This window comes from Lytechinus pictus, chromosome 13 (genome assembly GCF_037042905.1).
Source record: "Lytechinus pictus isolate F3 Inbred chromosome 13, Lp3.0, whole genome shotgun sequence".
NCBI classification, from domain to species: domain Eukaryota; kingdom Metazoa; phylum Echinodermata; class Echinoidea; order Temnopleuroida; family Toxopneustidae; genus Lytechinus; species Lytechinus pictus.
In genome coordinates, this window is record NC_087257.1 from 9184883 (window position 1) to 9200920 (window position 16038).

Below are 16038 nucleotides of genomic sequence, written 5' to 3' on the forward strand. Positions count from 1 at the left end.
CTATATAGTAGTACGATTATGCCCTAGCTAGCTTGACAAACTATTTAAAAAGTTACAAGGATTCTTTCCCGATGAAGAAAGAGTGTCCCATATCTCCCCGGTCTCGATCCGGCCGAAGCCTAGCTAAGATGGGCATTGATTAACTTCTTTTTTTTTTCAGTTAATTTGTAAACAAGACTGGAATCATTTAAATAAATATATTGATCCTGCAGTGTTCTTTTTCTACTCACTGGAAATATTTCCCAGACAATATATGATATTGTGATAAATTTCATATCCATGATCTCAAACAACTTGAATGTTTATATTAATAATTCATTTTTTTTAATCTAAAAATCTAAGGATGGTTAACAATATAAATCAAGATCAGCTAATATTACATAAATACCAACAACAAAAAACAGCTAACATTCCAATCTCAAACATTTTGAAGTTAAAATAGAACGAATCCTTTGAAACCAGTTTAATTTCTGAATCAGGAATATCAAATAAATAGAATAATGATTTTTTCTTTATTAAGTTTTTATTGGGTTTTCATAATTTTGTGATAATGAAAGGTTTTAGAAAAATGAGTGGCACATTACTTTAATGTTTAATTTCATGAAGCAGGAATATCAAATAAATAGAAAAATTACATGTTTAAAAAAATTTTTATTGGGTTTTCAGAATTTCGTGATAATGAAAGATGTTAGAAAAATGAGTGGCATTTTACTTCAATGTCGAGATTATACATCCTCTTAATGGTAATTCAACCAAGATTTGTGATGTCATGCATGAATAACCTTCCTGTTATGTTTCATTTAAATTCTCTCTTCTATCAGTAAGTCTATTTCAATGACCTAGTACATATACAGATCAGCGGTCTATCTGTAGATCAAGCAAGTCTCAAGTTTGAATACTTTTAGGGTCTGGGGGGTATTCCACAAAGATTTAAGTATGACTTATACCTCGGTCACATTTGCTCTACGGCAGCCGTACGGCGAGTCTAAAACAGCCGTTTTATTCAAAACAAACGACTGTTTTCGACTCGCCGTATAGCAAATGTGGCCGAGGTATTAGAGTCGCACTTAAATGTTGACGCGTACATGATATGCAACGTGCAATCTCATTGATCAAAGAGCAGTAGTGCGCATCCTCTTGGCATGATCTGACCAATGTGGTCATGCCTTCTATACTGCACCTAACTAGGCATTTAAGTGTGACTACAAGTCATACTTAAATCTTTGTGAAACACTCCCCAGGCCACTTTTCAAATGGACCTACTTTTATATAACAGTATTTAATGGGGAAAAATTAAAAAGGGCTAAAAAAATCCAAGCCCAGCTAGTGAAGGGCTTAATGAGATAAGCCAAAACATTACAATGTAAAAATCAGTCTGTATATAACATGTTGTTGTTTCTTTCTTTTATTATTTAGAAAAGCAAACACTTGTAATAGTCATGAACAAGCAGAAAAACATTCAATATCATTCAATCAAACTAATCAATTTGATGCTGCATAAATAAAAACAATTTCTGGCAAATTCCGACATCTGAATTCAATTGAATTTAATAAATAATTTATCAATTATACCATAGTCAATGGTAATATATGTAACACACACACTATTTTGCAGAAATATGATTATGAGGGCTGACAGAATCACTGGGGAACTATCAATGTTAACCTACTTTAAAGTCAAATTTCCATCTTTGTGAAAATTACCCCATCAATCAAAGATATGATCGGATCGACAAGTCTTTGTTAACATTGGTCTATTGGTCCAATCTCAGGTCTGCCAACAATCATTTGATTGCTCTGATGTTCTAGTCTGCAAGCGCAGACTCGAATTTGACACATTCACCAAAACCATGTCTAGAGTCAAGACTAGACTCCAAACTCTCTGGCCCGTATTCTGAAGTCAGGTTTAACTTAGACCATGGTCTAACTCTGTGCTAAAATTATGGGAAGCCAAAAGTGTCAATTTTTTTTACTAAGTTGTATGTTTCTTATGTTTACTTTGCTCTTTCCTGATGGTGAAGACAATCATCTATTTCTAGACAATTATGAATGATTTGAGAGCCAAATGAGCTGAAATATGATATCTCTACCGTTAGTGATTTACGTAACGATTGGCTATCCATACTTAAACCACAACTTTAAACCTGAGTTTAAGTTAAACCCGATTTCCAAATACGGCCTCCATGTAAAATAAGATAGAGCCAGCCAAAGTACATAGTGAATATAGTCTCACTACTTCAGACTCTGCATTATTATGCATTATGCAAATTGCAAAACCCAATGGTCTGTGCCTGCAGACTACTGATGTGCTGACTACGCCACTTCTCACTAAGAGACAATTTATATACTAATATACTGTACTGTAATAAAAATGAAGATTTATAAATATATGGCAAAACAATGGAAATTAGAAGATCAACGGCAACATCTCAATCATGAAGTGTTTGTCTCTTCTACGAGTAAAACGTATAACTATTGTCTGGCTGCCTGCAACCAAACAAATTCTACTAAAGGGTTATTTTACAATATTTACTGTAAAATCATACAATATAATAATAATAGACATTTATATTGTGCCATCCATTTAGAAATAATCTATTCCGAGGCACAATTTTATTATTATTACGCCAGCTTTAGCTCAAGCAGCCTTCCTGTCGGGTACCCATTCACCTCACTTGGGTTGAGTGCAGCACAATGTGGGTAAATTTTTTGCTGAAGGAAAACACGCCATGGCTGGGATTCAAACCCACGTCCCTCTAAATGAGAGACAAGTGTCGTAACCACTAGACCACGAGGCCCCTACATTTATACTGCTTATATAAAAGATCTACAAATGATAACTTATCAACCAACGAATTTAGAAGATTTCATATGAAGTGAAAATATGAATCTCCACAATAAACAGCAAACTTTAATTCATTCAATTACATTGATATAAAGTATATCTTTATTTAATACATAAACATCTCATTTACATGAAGTACTACCTGTATTTCAATCACATGAAAGAGGTACTCCTTCCAAAACACAAGTATATTTCAAACTGATAAAACATGGGAGAATACGAAGATATGATTTATCTTCACAAGCTAATTCAGTTGCTATTAAGCGAGGGAGGGGGGGGGGTAGGTGGGGCACTCAGGATATATGCTCCACTTTTTTTTCCTCAAAGGATACGTTGTGCCTGCCCTTCTCTAAACCTTTTCTTTCTGGCTTATGAGATTTGGGGGACGGGAGCAATTGGATATGCTCTTTGGGAGAGAGATTTTATCCCCCCCCCCCCTTTCAGGAAATTTGAAAAAGTGGACCAAGACCCAACTCTTTGAGGATTTAAAAAAAAAGAATCATAAACGTTTGAAGGCAAATAGGTAGATTGGGTATTGGAGTTGTGAAAAGTGAAAATCATGTCTTTGAGAAGGTTCCTTTCAAGCAACAGATCTTTAAATTAAAAAAAAAAGAAGAAAATCTGTAATTTATTGTTCGAATTAGAAATCTGAAACAGAAATACACAGAAAATTTGTTTTGCCCAATTGATCATGGGCCGGCAGCCACTGTGCAGCGCCAGACTGACGTAACTCTATCCCTTGAATCGTTGAACGGCAAACAGGGAAGCAGCAACTCCCATCTTTTAATGTCTTTTGGTCTGACGTGGCCGGGGCTTGAACTCCTGACCTCCCAGTTGTGAAATGCTCTACCTACTGAGCCAACACACAGGTTGTCAGAAATGAACTGAAATATCTGGTAAAGACCTAACATTGTTTATGTGTCAAATTACAACCTGTGTCTGTAATCTTGATGTTTGGCATGTCTATCAGTGTAAAACAATATACCAGCATTGACGATTCCCCTAACCCTTCTAAGTCATGTATAACCAACATTTGTCACTATAATCTTATATATATCAAAGTAATCAAGTTATGAAAGGAAATCTAAAACAAAATTCTGGCCCGCATTCTCAAAAGAAGTTTCATTTGTAACATGGTACAAAGCCATGGACTGTAAAGATTTCTCATACATATTTACGCTTATTTCATCGTGACTGCAAGAAAAGTTTAATTATAAGTGCATACTTTGGGCAAAGAGAGTTTAAATTCATGCTTGAATGAAGTGCAATGATACAAGAAATCTGCATAGTCCATGGTTTTCTAACGTGGTATGATTAAAACAACCTTTGTGAATACGGGCCTCTTTGTCTGTGCAAAAAAAAAAAAATCTTTGCTCAAAGGATGTTATGTTTTCTTTTTCTTTAACAGAATACATCGGAAACCATCATTAGTGAAGAATCATCCCTGAATCTGCTCTAGAACTCCCTTTGGGCCCATCATACACTTTGACTTCAAACCCTAATGTACAACTTGTCTATGAAGTGAAAATTAGGCAACGGGTTATACATTGGACACAGGTCGACCATGAGATGGGGCTGCACATCAGGTAATTCTAGGGCCAAGAAATTCTTCCTGTTACTTAACTTTTCAATCCATGCTCAACAAGAACCTGTATCTCTTGAATGGGAAGAATCTGAATGCCATTTTGAGGGTCATAACTGCAGACCTGTCACGTAGCCGCTCTCTACATAAAGGGGCTCTTGCTAATTCACGCAGAGAGATCGTCAATTCAGTCTATGGGTAATGAAGGGATCATCAAGCATCTTTCTTGGTGTCCATGCGTGTTCCACCAGGTGAGTTCTGAATCAAGACAAATCCAAGACTAGAGCGACACTCCAAAGACCAACAGTTGGACGTCAATCATAAGATGGGTTCTGATCCATTCCAATTGACCACCGCTTCTGGCCATCTATAAAGATATGAAATTATTATTTTTTATTATCTAAACTTTATTGAATAAAATAACGACATTCATCAATGCATATAGTAAGGGAGGAATCAAGACAACCATGCATACCAATGAAAATATTCATTAGCTAGTTAAGAAGATAGGTGAAATGTAACCAAAATTGAACCTTCACATAACAGTGTCGGGTGTTGACCCAAGCTGAGAGAATACTTCCTCAATTTTCTGAATATTATTTTCTGTCAATCCTTTTTCTAAAACCATGATTTAAAACCATGTTTTAAATCATAGATTTACTTACAAAAAGGTGGACGGCAAAGAGTCACCCAAAACATATAAAAAAAGAATGTTCAACTTACTTTGTCCTGATGCAGTGTTCTAGTGGTGGTATAAGCTCATCATCATCAGAGGCAGGACACGTCTGAGTAGTGTCTAAAGAAAATATCAACAACAGTAAATAAACATATCAAATATGCTCTTTAAAACAACAAACACATACATATTAATAATAGGCTCTTTAAAGCCAAAGTCGTGTATTCCTACTGTCCTTAGCCTGATATATCATCTTGCTATTCACATATATGCCATCTATAATCTAATATTATTCACCAGTATCCATCATCATCACTACCACCACAATCATTATCATCATCATCATAATCATTATCATCATCATCACCATCATCATCACCACCATCATTATCATCACCATCATCATCATTACCATCACCATTATCATCATCCTCAACCACACCATCATCACCATCATCATCATCATCATCATCATCATCATTATCATTACCATCATCATCACCATCATCACCACCATCATCATTATCACCATCACCATCATCACCACCATCATCATTATCACCATCATCATCATCACCACCACCATCATCATTATCATCATCACCATCAGCATCATCACCACCATCATCATTATCACCATCATCATCATCACCACCACCATCATCTTCATCATCATCACCATCATCATCACCATCATCACCATCAGCATCATCACCATCATCACCACCATCATCATTATCACCATCATCATCATCACCACCACCATCATCATTATCATCATCACCATCAGCATCATCACCATCATCACCACCATCATCACCATCAGCATCATCACCATCATCACCACCATCATCACCATCAGCATCATCAGCATCATCACCACCATCATCATTATCACCATCATCATCATCACCACCACCATCATCATTATCATCATCACCATCAGCATCATCACCACCATCATCATTATCACCATCATCATCATCACCACCACCATCATTTTCATCATCATCACCATCATCATCACCACTACAATCATCATAATCATCATCACCATCATCATCATCACCATCATCATCATCACCGTCATCATCACCATCATCATCATCATCACCATCAGCATCATCACCACCATCATCATCATCACCACCATCATCATCATCACCATCATCATCACCACTACAATCATCATCATCATCATAACCATTATCACCATCATCATCACCATCATCATTACCACCATAACTATCATCATCATTATCCCCACCACCACCATCATCATCATCCCCATCTCCATTATCATATCTTCGTACCAATCGTGAGTCTAATCTCCTCCTGTTGCTTGGCGAGTCCGTCATAGTAATAAAGATCAAAATGTCTCTCCATCCTCCAATCCCCGAGAAGCTCCTTCTTGAGAGAGAATAACACGCTGAAATGACTCTCGCTGCAGACTACCCAGATCGGGAACCTTGGAGTCTTGTAATAAGTTCCCACCTGAAATCATGAATTCCAACATAAAGATAAATAAAAATGTGAATAAAATGACTATTGTCAATAAATAAGAGTCTTGTAATAGGTTCCCACCTTATATCATGCATTTCAGAAGAAAAACAAGGCAAACGCCAAGCGTTGTCTCGCCTGCATATTGCAGTCATGAAGAGACTGCATGTCAAAACTACATGTATGCTAGATGACTTAGATGGACCTCTGTTACGAGTTTGGCGATCCCACCTCGAAGCTATAGAAAGTTATTGTGTGTACAACACAGCACAGTGCCAGTCATGGAAAGTTCATTGACCTTTGACCTTATTCAAATTCAACTCATATTCGAACTTGACCTGTGCCTTAAGGAGATGGACCTCTGGTATGAATTTGGTGATCCCACCTCGAAGATATAGAAAGTTATTATGTGTACAACACAGCACAGTGCCAGTCATGGAAAGTTCATTGACCTTTGACCTTATTCAAATTCGACTCATATTCGAACTTGACCTGTGCCTTCAGGAGATGGACCTCTGGTATGAATTTGGTGATCCCACCTCGAAGATATAGAAAGTTATTATGTGTACAACACAGCACAGTGCCAGTCATGGAAAGTTCATTGACCTTATTCAAATTCGACTCATATTCGAATTGGCCTGTGCCTTCAGGAGATGGACCTCTGGTATGAATTTGGTGATCCCACCTCGAAGATATAGAAAGTTATTATGTGTACAACACAGCACAGTGCCAGTCATGGAAAGTTCATTGACCTTATTCAAATTAGACTCATATTCAAACTTGACATGTGCCTTCAGGAGATGGACCTCTGGTATGAATTTGGTGATCCCACCTCGAAGCTATAGAAAGTTATTGGGTGTACAACACAATTGTTGATGACGACGACGACGCCGACACCGGAAATAGTAATACCTATGCCTCGCTCCGCTACGCAGGCGAGACAAAAAATGAATAAAAATTATTACTGTCAATAAATAAGAGTCTTGTAATAAGTTCACACCTAATATGAATTTCAACAGATAAACGGTAAAAAGAAGATTGTCAAGAAGTAAGAACAATTGCAATGAAGGACAAATGTATATAACACTGCAGCAGGGACTTTTCTTTTCAATAAAACCATAACTTGACAAGATGAATTTTTTTAAACAGCTGCATGAGAACATGAGAGTGCAAGAGAACAAATGAACAAGTTTCTTTCTGCCTTTCTTTTCAATTTCACAAGACATGTTCCAAAGATTGATGGCATACAATCCACCAGTGGCCATTCCAAAGAATATTGCCAAGAGCCGTTGCAAACCATCTTTACCAAAGATATGAAACCAATCTATACAGTAGAAGAACCGGGATTCGTGAAGATGCTGAAGGTGTTCGACCCAAGATAAACTCTGCCGTCGAGGAAGACCTTTCTATGGTCGTCACCCCAGAGTTGTATGAGAAATCACGCTATGAGATAGTCCATCCATTCACTGTTGGAAGAGAAAACTTTGCCCTTATTGGACTGCCAAGAACATGACGCAATACTTAAGGAGTTACAATCCATTCAGACACCAAGGAGTGGGAACTTCGGCCCTCCTACCCATGATGCAGGACACATCTTATCCGTGCTGGGAGATTGGAAAATGGATGCATCCCACTTGGCAGCAAAAGTTACAGACAGCGCTGCAAATATCACAAAAGTTGTCAGAGACAACGGATGGGCACATGTTCCGTATTTTGGACACACAATAAACTGGATTGCCAGAGCAGAACTGAATTGCGATTCCATGACATTTGCTCCTGCGACAATTGCTCTGATGGAAAATCTGCATGTTAAACAAAATATAAAAACCCAACCTCCAAAACTGATTAAAAAACTATTCCTGATCTTTTCATTATTCCGAACCGAAAACTCTATTACAATCCTCACTCTAACCTCATGCCATCTGAGATATTGAGACCGGAGCAAATGTCGCAAGAGCAAATGTTGTGTCACCTGGATTGCAGGCTCATGGGGACACCTCTGGCTAGATGCGTTGAACTGGCAGAGTTCACACACGGAGGCGCCAACGCCGCCTATCTGCTCTTGGACAAACAATGAGCAACTTAAACTTCCAATCCACAAGTGGCAGCAAGCTGTTCGGACCAGATGGAACATTACATATGAAAATGTTGACGTGAATCATCAAACAACAACAGCCAATTTGTAGTGTGCTTATTGAGATGAAGAAGATCGAGATGATGCCTACTATGGCAGACCTTACAACGATCGAACAGAACTACTTAAAACCTATTCACGACATGTCTGATTTCTTTTGCAGTACCTAAGTACCAAACTATAAATTCTTTGTATTTCCTTTGTATGTACCAATTAGAAAATCTATGAAAAGAATGTGAAGAAGACACACCTGCAAATGCCATGGCAAAAGTAGCGATGAGTCAAAAGCTCTCAGGTCATATGAAAAGAGATATGTGATTGATCTCAAGTTACAAACTGCAACTTTCTTGGACTGACACTTGGAAAGCATGCTTTTCTACAGCGATGGCCGTGTTACAGTTGTGAGCGATTCGGGAGGGAGGGGACATTCCAAATGCACCAACGGGATAACCCAATTGGAACTAGGCCTAATGCCACCCCTAAAGGGAAATATTAGGAACCTCAAGCTCCAGGGAGGCAGATACCCAAAATCCTGAAGAATGTTTCATGCAGAATTGTCCTGCTACCCCCATTCCCTCCTTATCTGTTACGCGGAGTTCTCAAAGTCCTTTGCTATTGGTTCTTTAAGTGGGCTCAAACACCGGGCCAACTAACGGCAAAGGCATTTCCAATTTCCATATGAGTTTAAGAAAATCCCTAAATAAACTTGAATCCCTGAATAACTTGAACTTCAACTTTATTTTTTTCAACCCCATTCGGATGAGAAATAACGGGTTCCATGATTTAACCCTAAATCTCCCGGGGTATAATGATTCTTGTCATTCCCCCCTTAAGATCTCAGCCGCGGATTGCGCGATCACAACAAAAATTTGCACGATGGTAGAGAATGACGTAATCTACGCAGTTGCATTTGTAAATTTCACTTAATTCATATATTTTTATTTTATATGAATTAATTATGCTAATTTATTCATGAAATCATACTTTTGCTCTGATTCACTAAATAAAGCTCCTAGAATGTTATTTTTTCGTGAAAATATTCTTTATAGCATTCCTAACAATTGTGAATGAAAAAAATTCTGGTACCAAGACCGTTTTCTTATGTATTTCTTTGTTTTTTTTACTTTTTGTTTTTTTATTGTTTTTTCGATGGAAATCGTTCCAGACTTAATTCTGATCATAAACAAGGCAAAATTAATTAAGTTTAATAAGTAAAAGTAGAAATAATGATACATTTATGAATTTTGGCTAATACACAATCTGCATTGGATTTGTACATGTATTCACGTTTATGAGCAATTTGGGGTCTGACATGCACTTACATAATGTTGCGTAATGTCGTAACCGCGTATCCGGGCGTCACAAATTTGGTCTCAAAATTTGCGCGAGACTTGAAAGTAAAGTCAGTGAGCGGCGAGGTCATAAAATTTTGCGCAGCAGATATATCTCGAAAATTGTCGAGGGGGGGGCCCATTATGGCCCCCCCCCCCCCGGGAGAATTAGGGTTAAGCAAGTCAAGTTACATGACCAAGTTTTTTCCAAGATAGGAATCCCTCGAAGGGAAAGCTCTTACCTGACACGACTTGTAGTGTTCAAAGAGTGAGAGGAAACCGATGTCTGAACGTCCACTCAACCCTTTCAATCTGGTAACATCCTTCCCCGAACCAAGCTCTACCGTATCGTTGAAGACGTTAGACATCGCTTTACCCGTCACTATCAGGTTGACCATCTCCTACAAAGATGACCGATACAAGAAAGAAATAATCAAATAACCAGACATGGTGGCTCAGTGGTAGAGCGCCCGCTTAATGAACCGGAGGTCATGAGTTCAATCCCCGGCCGAGTCATACCAAAGACTTTAAAATTGGGATCTGTTATACGCAAGGCCTGTTGGATAAACAGTTTAAAGCCTAAGCGGCCGCCCTGGGTATTATCAATGACACTACTGCATTTATGCATTTAATAATAAATGTATCACCTACGTTCATAATCATGAGAAGCTTGTGATTTGACCATTTTTTTCTTAAGACGTACAAAATAGCATGGGCTACTAGTAAGAATTAAAAATCAAAGAACCATTTCATTGAATAATGAAGCACGTGCACAGGAAAGAGTAAGGATGAATGAGTAGGTCTACGAGTGAGATCCTAGGAATACTGCAGCATTTAAATTAGGTTTTGTATCACTTTGAACAAGAAACAATGTGATAAATGCATGGTGTCGAGTACTTTTGTCAGCCAATCTTTTAGGATCAAAGCAAATGAGTGAGGTCACAATATTGCTGCAACTTGTTTGTATTACGAAACACATGAATAGCAGTTTGGTCACAGAGAGTGCACTTCCGACCTTTACTAGGCATTCTCTCTGACTGTACTGTATAAAAATATTTATGGACCTGCTGGCTTTCCATGGTTGATTTCTAATTTCACCAAACCTCTCTGGAATGACCTACTCACCTGTGTACAGTAGCCATGAGCTCCAATCAATGTGTTCTCAAAATTGTCCATATCCTCCATTACCCTATAAAATAAAAAGAATAGTCATACATTGGATGACACGTTTATTTACCTTAAACAAAAACCTGTTCAGTTACATATTTAAAATATGTTTTCTATGAATGAAAGTAATGAAAATGGATAAAATTGGATGCAGGGAATGCCGCAACACTATCTTCCTTTAGCGAGACATTAATTGCCATTATGAAAAATAGAACATTATTCCACCCCATAAATTGTGTTAAATTCATAGTATTTATGCAATTTACACTAATTGTGTTTGGGCCAATCAAAACTCCCCTATTAAAAAGCTTATAGAACCCACCCACTGCCCCCCCCCCCCGGGTCCCGGGCCATGACATCTTGCTCGTTTAGCATGCTATTAAAGCATGTTGCACAATAGCACATTACATATTTCAAATAAAAAATGTGACAAAACTAATGGAGAACCCATGTATTTGATTATGTGTGAAACAAGGTTTCCAGCATTTATATAAAAAAATAAAATAAAAAATTCCCTGATTTAGAAGACTCAAAATTCCATGATAATTAGTTCAACTCATTTTCAGTTTCACGTTTTCCTGGCCTGTCGTTGAAGCAGCCCAAGCAGTTCTCGGACTCCTGTCATTATCTCATCATTACACTTCCAGTCTTGTTTTCACTATTTGTCTACAGGCTTGTTCAACACTGTTTTGAAGCCAAACAAATTCCTTGACTATCGTGATTTTTTTTTTTCAGATTCCCTGACTGAAAAAAAAAAGAAATGAACTTTCCCTGAAATGAACTTTCCCTGATTTTCCAGGTTGGATAGGAACCCTTGCACAAAATAGAATATTCTCAATACTTACATGTCAATGGTTCTAGAGAAGAGTGTGGAATAGAGGAGGAGAATACAACCTCTTCCCTTGCTCTCTGTGAATACACCGATGTTTCCCTGGACGAAGTCCGCAAGCTCATCTCTCGACTTGAACAGGTTCAAGTTTATCTAAAACAAACGATATACCAGTATATGAATGTTCAAGTTACGATGTGAACATCTCCATGGAGAGTACACACGCTTTCTAAAACACAGAGATAACTGCATATGCTTATGATTAATTGTGAACACATCCAATACAAATCATACTTTCTTTCTGAAACAAAGGATAACTGCAATGTGAACAGTTTAAATATCTTTTGCAAGCTATGCGAACATAATTCAAGACGAGAGCTATGCTAGATAGAACCCATCACTGTTACTTCACTTTGTAATTAACATATACAAATGGATTGTAGTACATGTTAAAATAATTAACAAAAACTAGTAATCTGTTTTTCAATAATATACATAAATTTATATACACAAACAAATGTTTTATAAATTCTTCAGAATTACATTCCATTTTGTAAGATTAATTTTCTTTTCCAAAAAATCATATCTACTCTTCAGAACATATATTATTTTTCAAATCATTACAGTTAATTTTTTAACTATTATAAGTAATCTAATCTCTTTGGATGCTGAGAAATGTACTTGATTTAAGTGAAATTTGAATGAACAAAATAATTTTTGTTTTATAGCTGAACTTATAGGTGAACTCTGGCAGACTCAACTATATAATGTATAGTGTTAGAACACCTTTTACAGCCATGATAAAACAGTTCCATAGATAAGTGAGTTCCAGTGACTTACTGTTTCCGTGAGCCCATCGTTCTTGTAACGTCCTCCACCTGAGAAATGTGCTTTGGTAGCCGGCCTACAAATACAGAATAAAAAGGTGTTAAAAGTGATCAGCTTTTTACACATAATTTTTCTGGATCCCCATCCTTCAAAAAGGTGCAATTACATTAATGAAAGGAAAGAGATTAATAACTAGATGTATTGATTATTAATTGCATGCAGTCAAAATTTATGGACAAATTATTGTTTAGTTTATGATTCCTTTAAAAAAGGTCAGTGAAAATTGCAAATATTGACCCGGCCCATGGGGCATTTCATGATATGAGGGTTGTTGTTTTTTTAATCTGCTTTATCTGACAGTTACCATAGTAATATTCAGATATTTCTCATCCAATTAAAACCAAGAAGCTTGTGAGACATTAAATGATAATGAAATGCCTCCCTCCTCCCCTGGAAATGGTAATGGAAAAAATAGCTTCTACTAGATGGATTCTTGACGGCACACAGTCAAAATTCATGCCTTTATGCGCCATTACCATATCTGAACTATATTGCTTGCTTTATTCTGTTATTGTGAAAACCATGATCCAAATGAAGTTGATCCAACAAGGGCTCCTTGAGTTATCACAAGGACAGTGCATTTTAAGATCTGTAATGACCTTGAAACTTTGACCTCCATGACCTAAACACTAATCAGGTCATTGTCACTTCCATATGCATACATGATCCAAATACGATTATAAAGTCAATCAGTCAAACAGTTCTTGGGTTATCGCGAGAACATAAACAGGACAGACAGACAACCCCAAAACACAATGCCTCTGGCACCACCTACTGTGGGTGGAGGCATAAAAATGTACACGATTATGTGAATCATACATGTATAGAGCAAAAATATTTAAGGTTCTGTCACATCGTTCCATGCAAGCCTTGCAGGTGAGCTGCAGGCAATATGTTTTCAATTCAAACTATGACAAATAAATACTCATAATAAATTTACTTACAGAGCAATAACTGCATTCCTTTTCTGGCCTGCCCTCCACACTATATCACAGATGGCCTGAACCAAACATTTGACTCTCCTTTTTTCTGACAGTAGCTTCAAATTGGCAGCAGTCATCGGTGCGCTACCTTCACTGAATAATAGCCTCTGAAGCATGCAGGCCTGAACTGAAGCTAGCAAACCGCATGGACCGCCCTTCAAAAAGAAAGTAAAACATATAACATTTAATCTTACAACAGAGGTTAAAGACTCTTATTAGTGACAATATCACGCCACATTTGAATTCAATGCCTAATGCTGCCAATGATGCATTATGGGAAGAATGATAAGCCAACCACTTTTCATATGGGCCCCGTAACACAGAGGTTAGAGATTAATCGCTAAATGAAATGGCCTATCAGGATCGCCGTTGCATGCGCAATTTGCTCAGTAGACTGACTAGGAAACAATGAGAAACTGTTTTTCAAATTAGCGATTAATCGCTAACCTTTGTGTTACTGTTACGAGGCCATGGTTTCGTATGGTCTCTGATGCAGCAAACTGTATTATACCATTCTTTCAAGAGTTGCAAATCACCAAAGCCTCACAAAGTTTTGATGAATTTAGAGAAGGAAATTATTATTTTTAGTGACAATCATTGTAAATAAAATATCATTTTTCTCATCAAAGTGTAGAATTAAAGGTAAATTGTGACATTGGTTTATTTCAAAACTTTCTTTTAGATTTCACTCTTCGCTTTTCAAAATACTCATAAACAAGTTCTGAGTCCATAAAATGTATTGCATTGGCCAAAAGAACTGTTTTTATTCTCAAAAAAATATATAAAGAAGAGAAATTTTGCCAAGTGAGCTTTCTTTTGATGCAGATTTTGAAATTGACATAAAAAATGAAGAGCGCCACCTTGAGACCAAATGACATCAATACCTGCTCATGAATATTCATATCCATCGCCTCTGCGCTTGTCTCACGTGCCGATCTGTATACCGGCTATACGGTACAGTATCGGATTGAACGGCGGAGTCTATTTGCGACTTTTTCATTCATATCCTGTAGGAGCGTGTGCATTCGCGCAGTCCCTCGACGGCAAATTAAATAACTTGGAAACAACCAAGGAACTTTTTGAAATGACTATCATAACAATTGTGATGTTATGCACGTTGTTTTTCAAATCGCGGAGAATAGGTCCTGATATCTGGGCAGAGTACCAGGTACCGAGAGACGGCTTTCTTCCCTTTCCTTGCTTTTCCTCTTTGCTTCGTTTCTCTAGCTGTATTTTTTTTTCTTTACTTGTCCAGGGTATGAAGGGAGGGAGAATTATGGTTGCTTGTGAAAGGGCTATTCTTATTTTTTTTTCCGTTTTTTATTTCTATTTTATAATTATATTTACATACGCATTTTTGTTTCGATTCCGATTCACTGAATTGTTATCAATTTCTTCAGGTTCTGTATTTTTATTTGTTCATTATTATAACGTGTTGTAACATTTTTTTTAAAGGAAAAGGAAATCATTTTGTATTGAACTAGCTTGGCCGCCATTTTTCATTATTTTGCTTTGGGCGTTATATAGGCCTATAAGATGCTCTTTCTCTTCCAGTGATTATTTGTCAATATACTGCCTCAATGTATTTATCACTAAAAAATGACAAATACCGCGTGGCCTACGCCTTTTTTTAAAACAATATATTCTGGGGCGGATCCAGCTTTCACTAATAACGGGGCCGGGGTGAACAATATTTTCATCCACATTTTTCCCGATCGATCGGCAGCTCAAAGCTAGTTTTTGTTGGAATCTATAGTCGTAACAGTACTAAACCCTATAAAAAATGCGAGCGTGAGGTATTATTTTCGGACTGTGTATTGTGTCCTGAAAATTGATCTCAGCAATATGATCATTAAACAAGATGCACACTGACGGATAAGGTGCTCAAAAAATTGAATAAGTAAAGGCCTATTTAGTTCCCTTGTTCGTTTTACTATAAGCCCTTCAACAATGTTTCCGTGTTTTGTATTACATTGATCAGTTAATATTTCTTTATGTCTCATACTATTTTGATATAAATTATACCTTGTAATTGTACTTGTTCCTATGATTTTATATACTAATAACTCTGAACTTGTGAACCTGTTTAACCATGACTGAATG

General features: G+C 37.1%; 1 protein-coding gene across 1 annotated transcript; it reads right to left on the minus strand.

Annotated features, from left to right (window-relative positions):
- Window positions 1–1414: 1414 nt before the first annotated feature.
- LOC135156436 (probable ubiquitin carboxyl-terminal hydrolase MINDY-4) lies at window positions 1415–14843 on the minus strand. The gene is made up of 9 exons (XM_064108922.1): window positions 14820–14843; window positions 13897–14090; window positions 12905–12968; window positions 12081–12217; window positions 11194–11257; window positions 10311–10469; window positions 6417–6597; window positions 5151–5223; window positions 1415–4794 (listed from the first exon to the last, which is right to left on the minus strand). The coding sequence occupies exons 1-9, from the start codon at window positions 14841–14843 to the stop codon at window positions 4746–4748; spliced, it is 945 nt and encodes a 314-aa protein (XP_063964992.1). The 3' UTR covers window positions 1415–4745.
- Between the last annotated feature and the right edge of the window lie 1195 nt (window positions 14844–16038).

Coding starts and splice junctions, on each gene's coding strand:
- LOC135156436 (XM_064108922.1), bottom strand. CDS start 14,843: ATGGATATGAATATTCATGAGCAG. Junction 14,091..14,819: donor ATATGAATATTCATGAGCAG/GTATTGATGTCA, acceptor TTCTTTTTGAAG/GGCGGTCCATGCGGTTTGCT. Junction 5,224..6,416: donor GGAGATTAGACTCACGATTG/GTACGAAGATAT, acceptor TATTTTCTTTAG/ACACTACTCAGACGTGTCCT.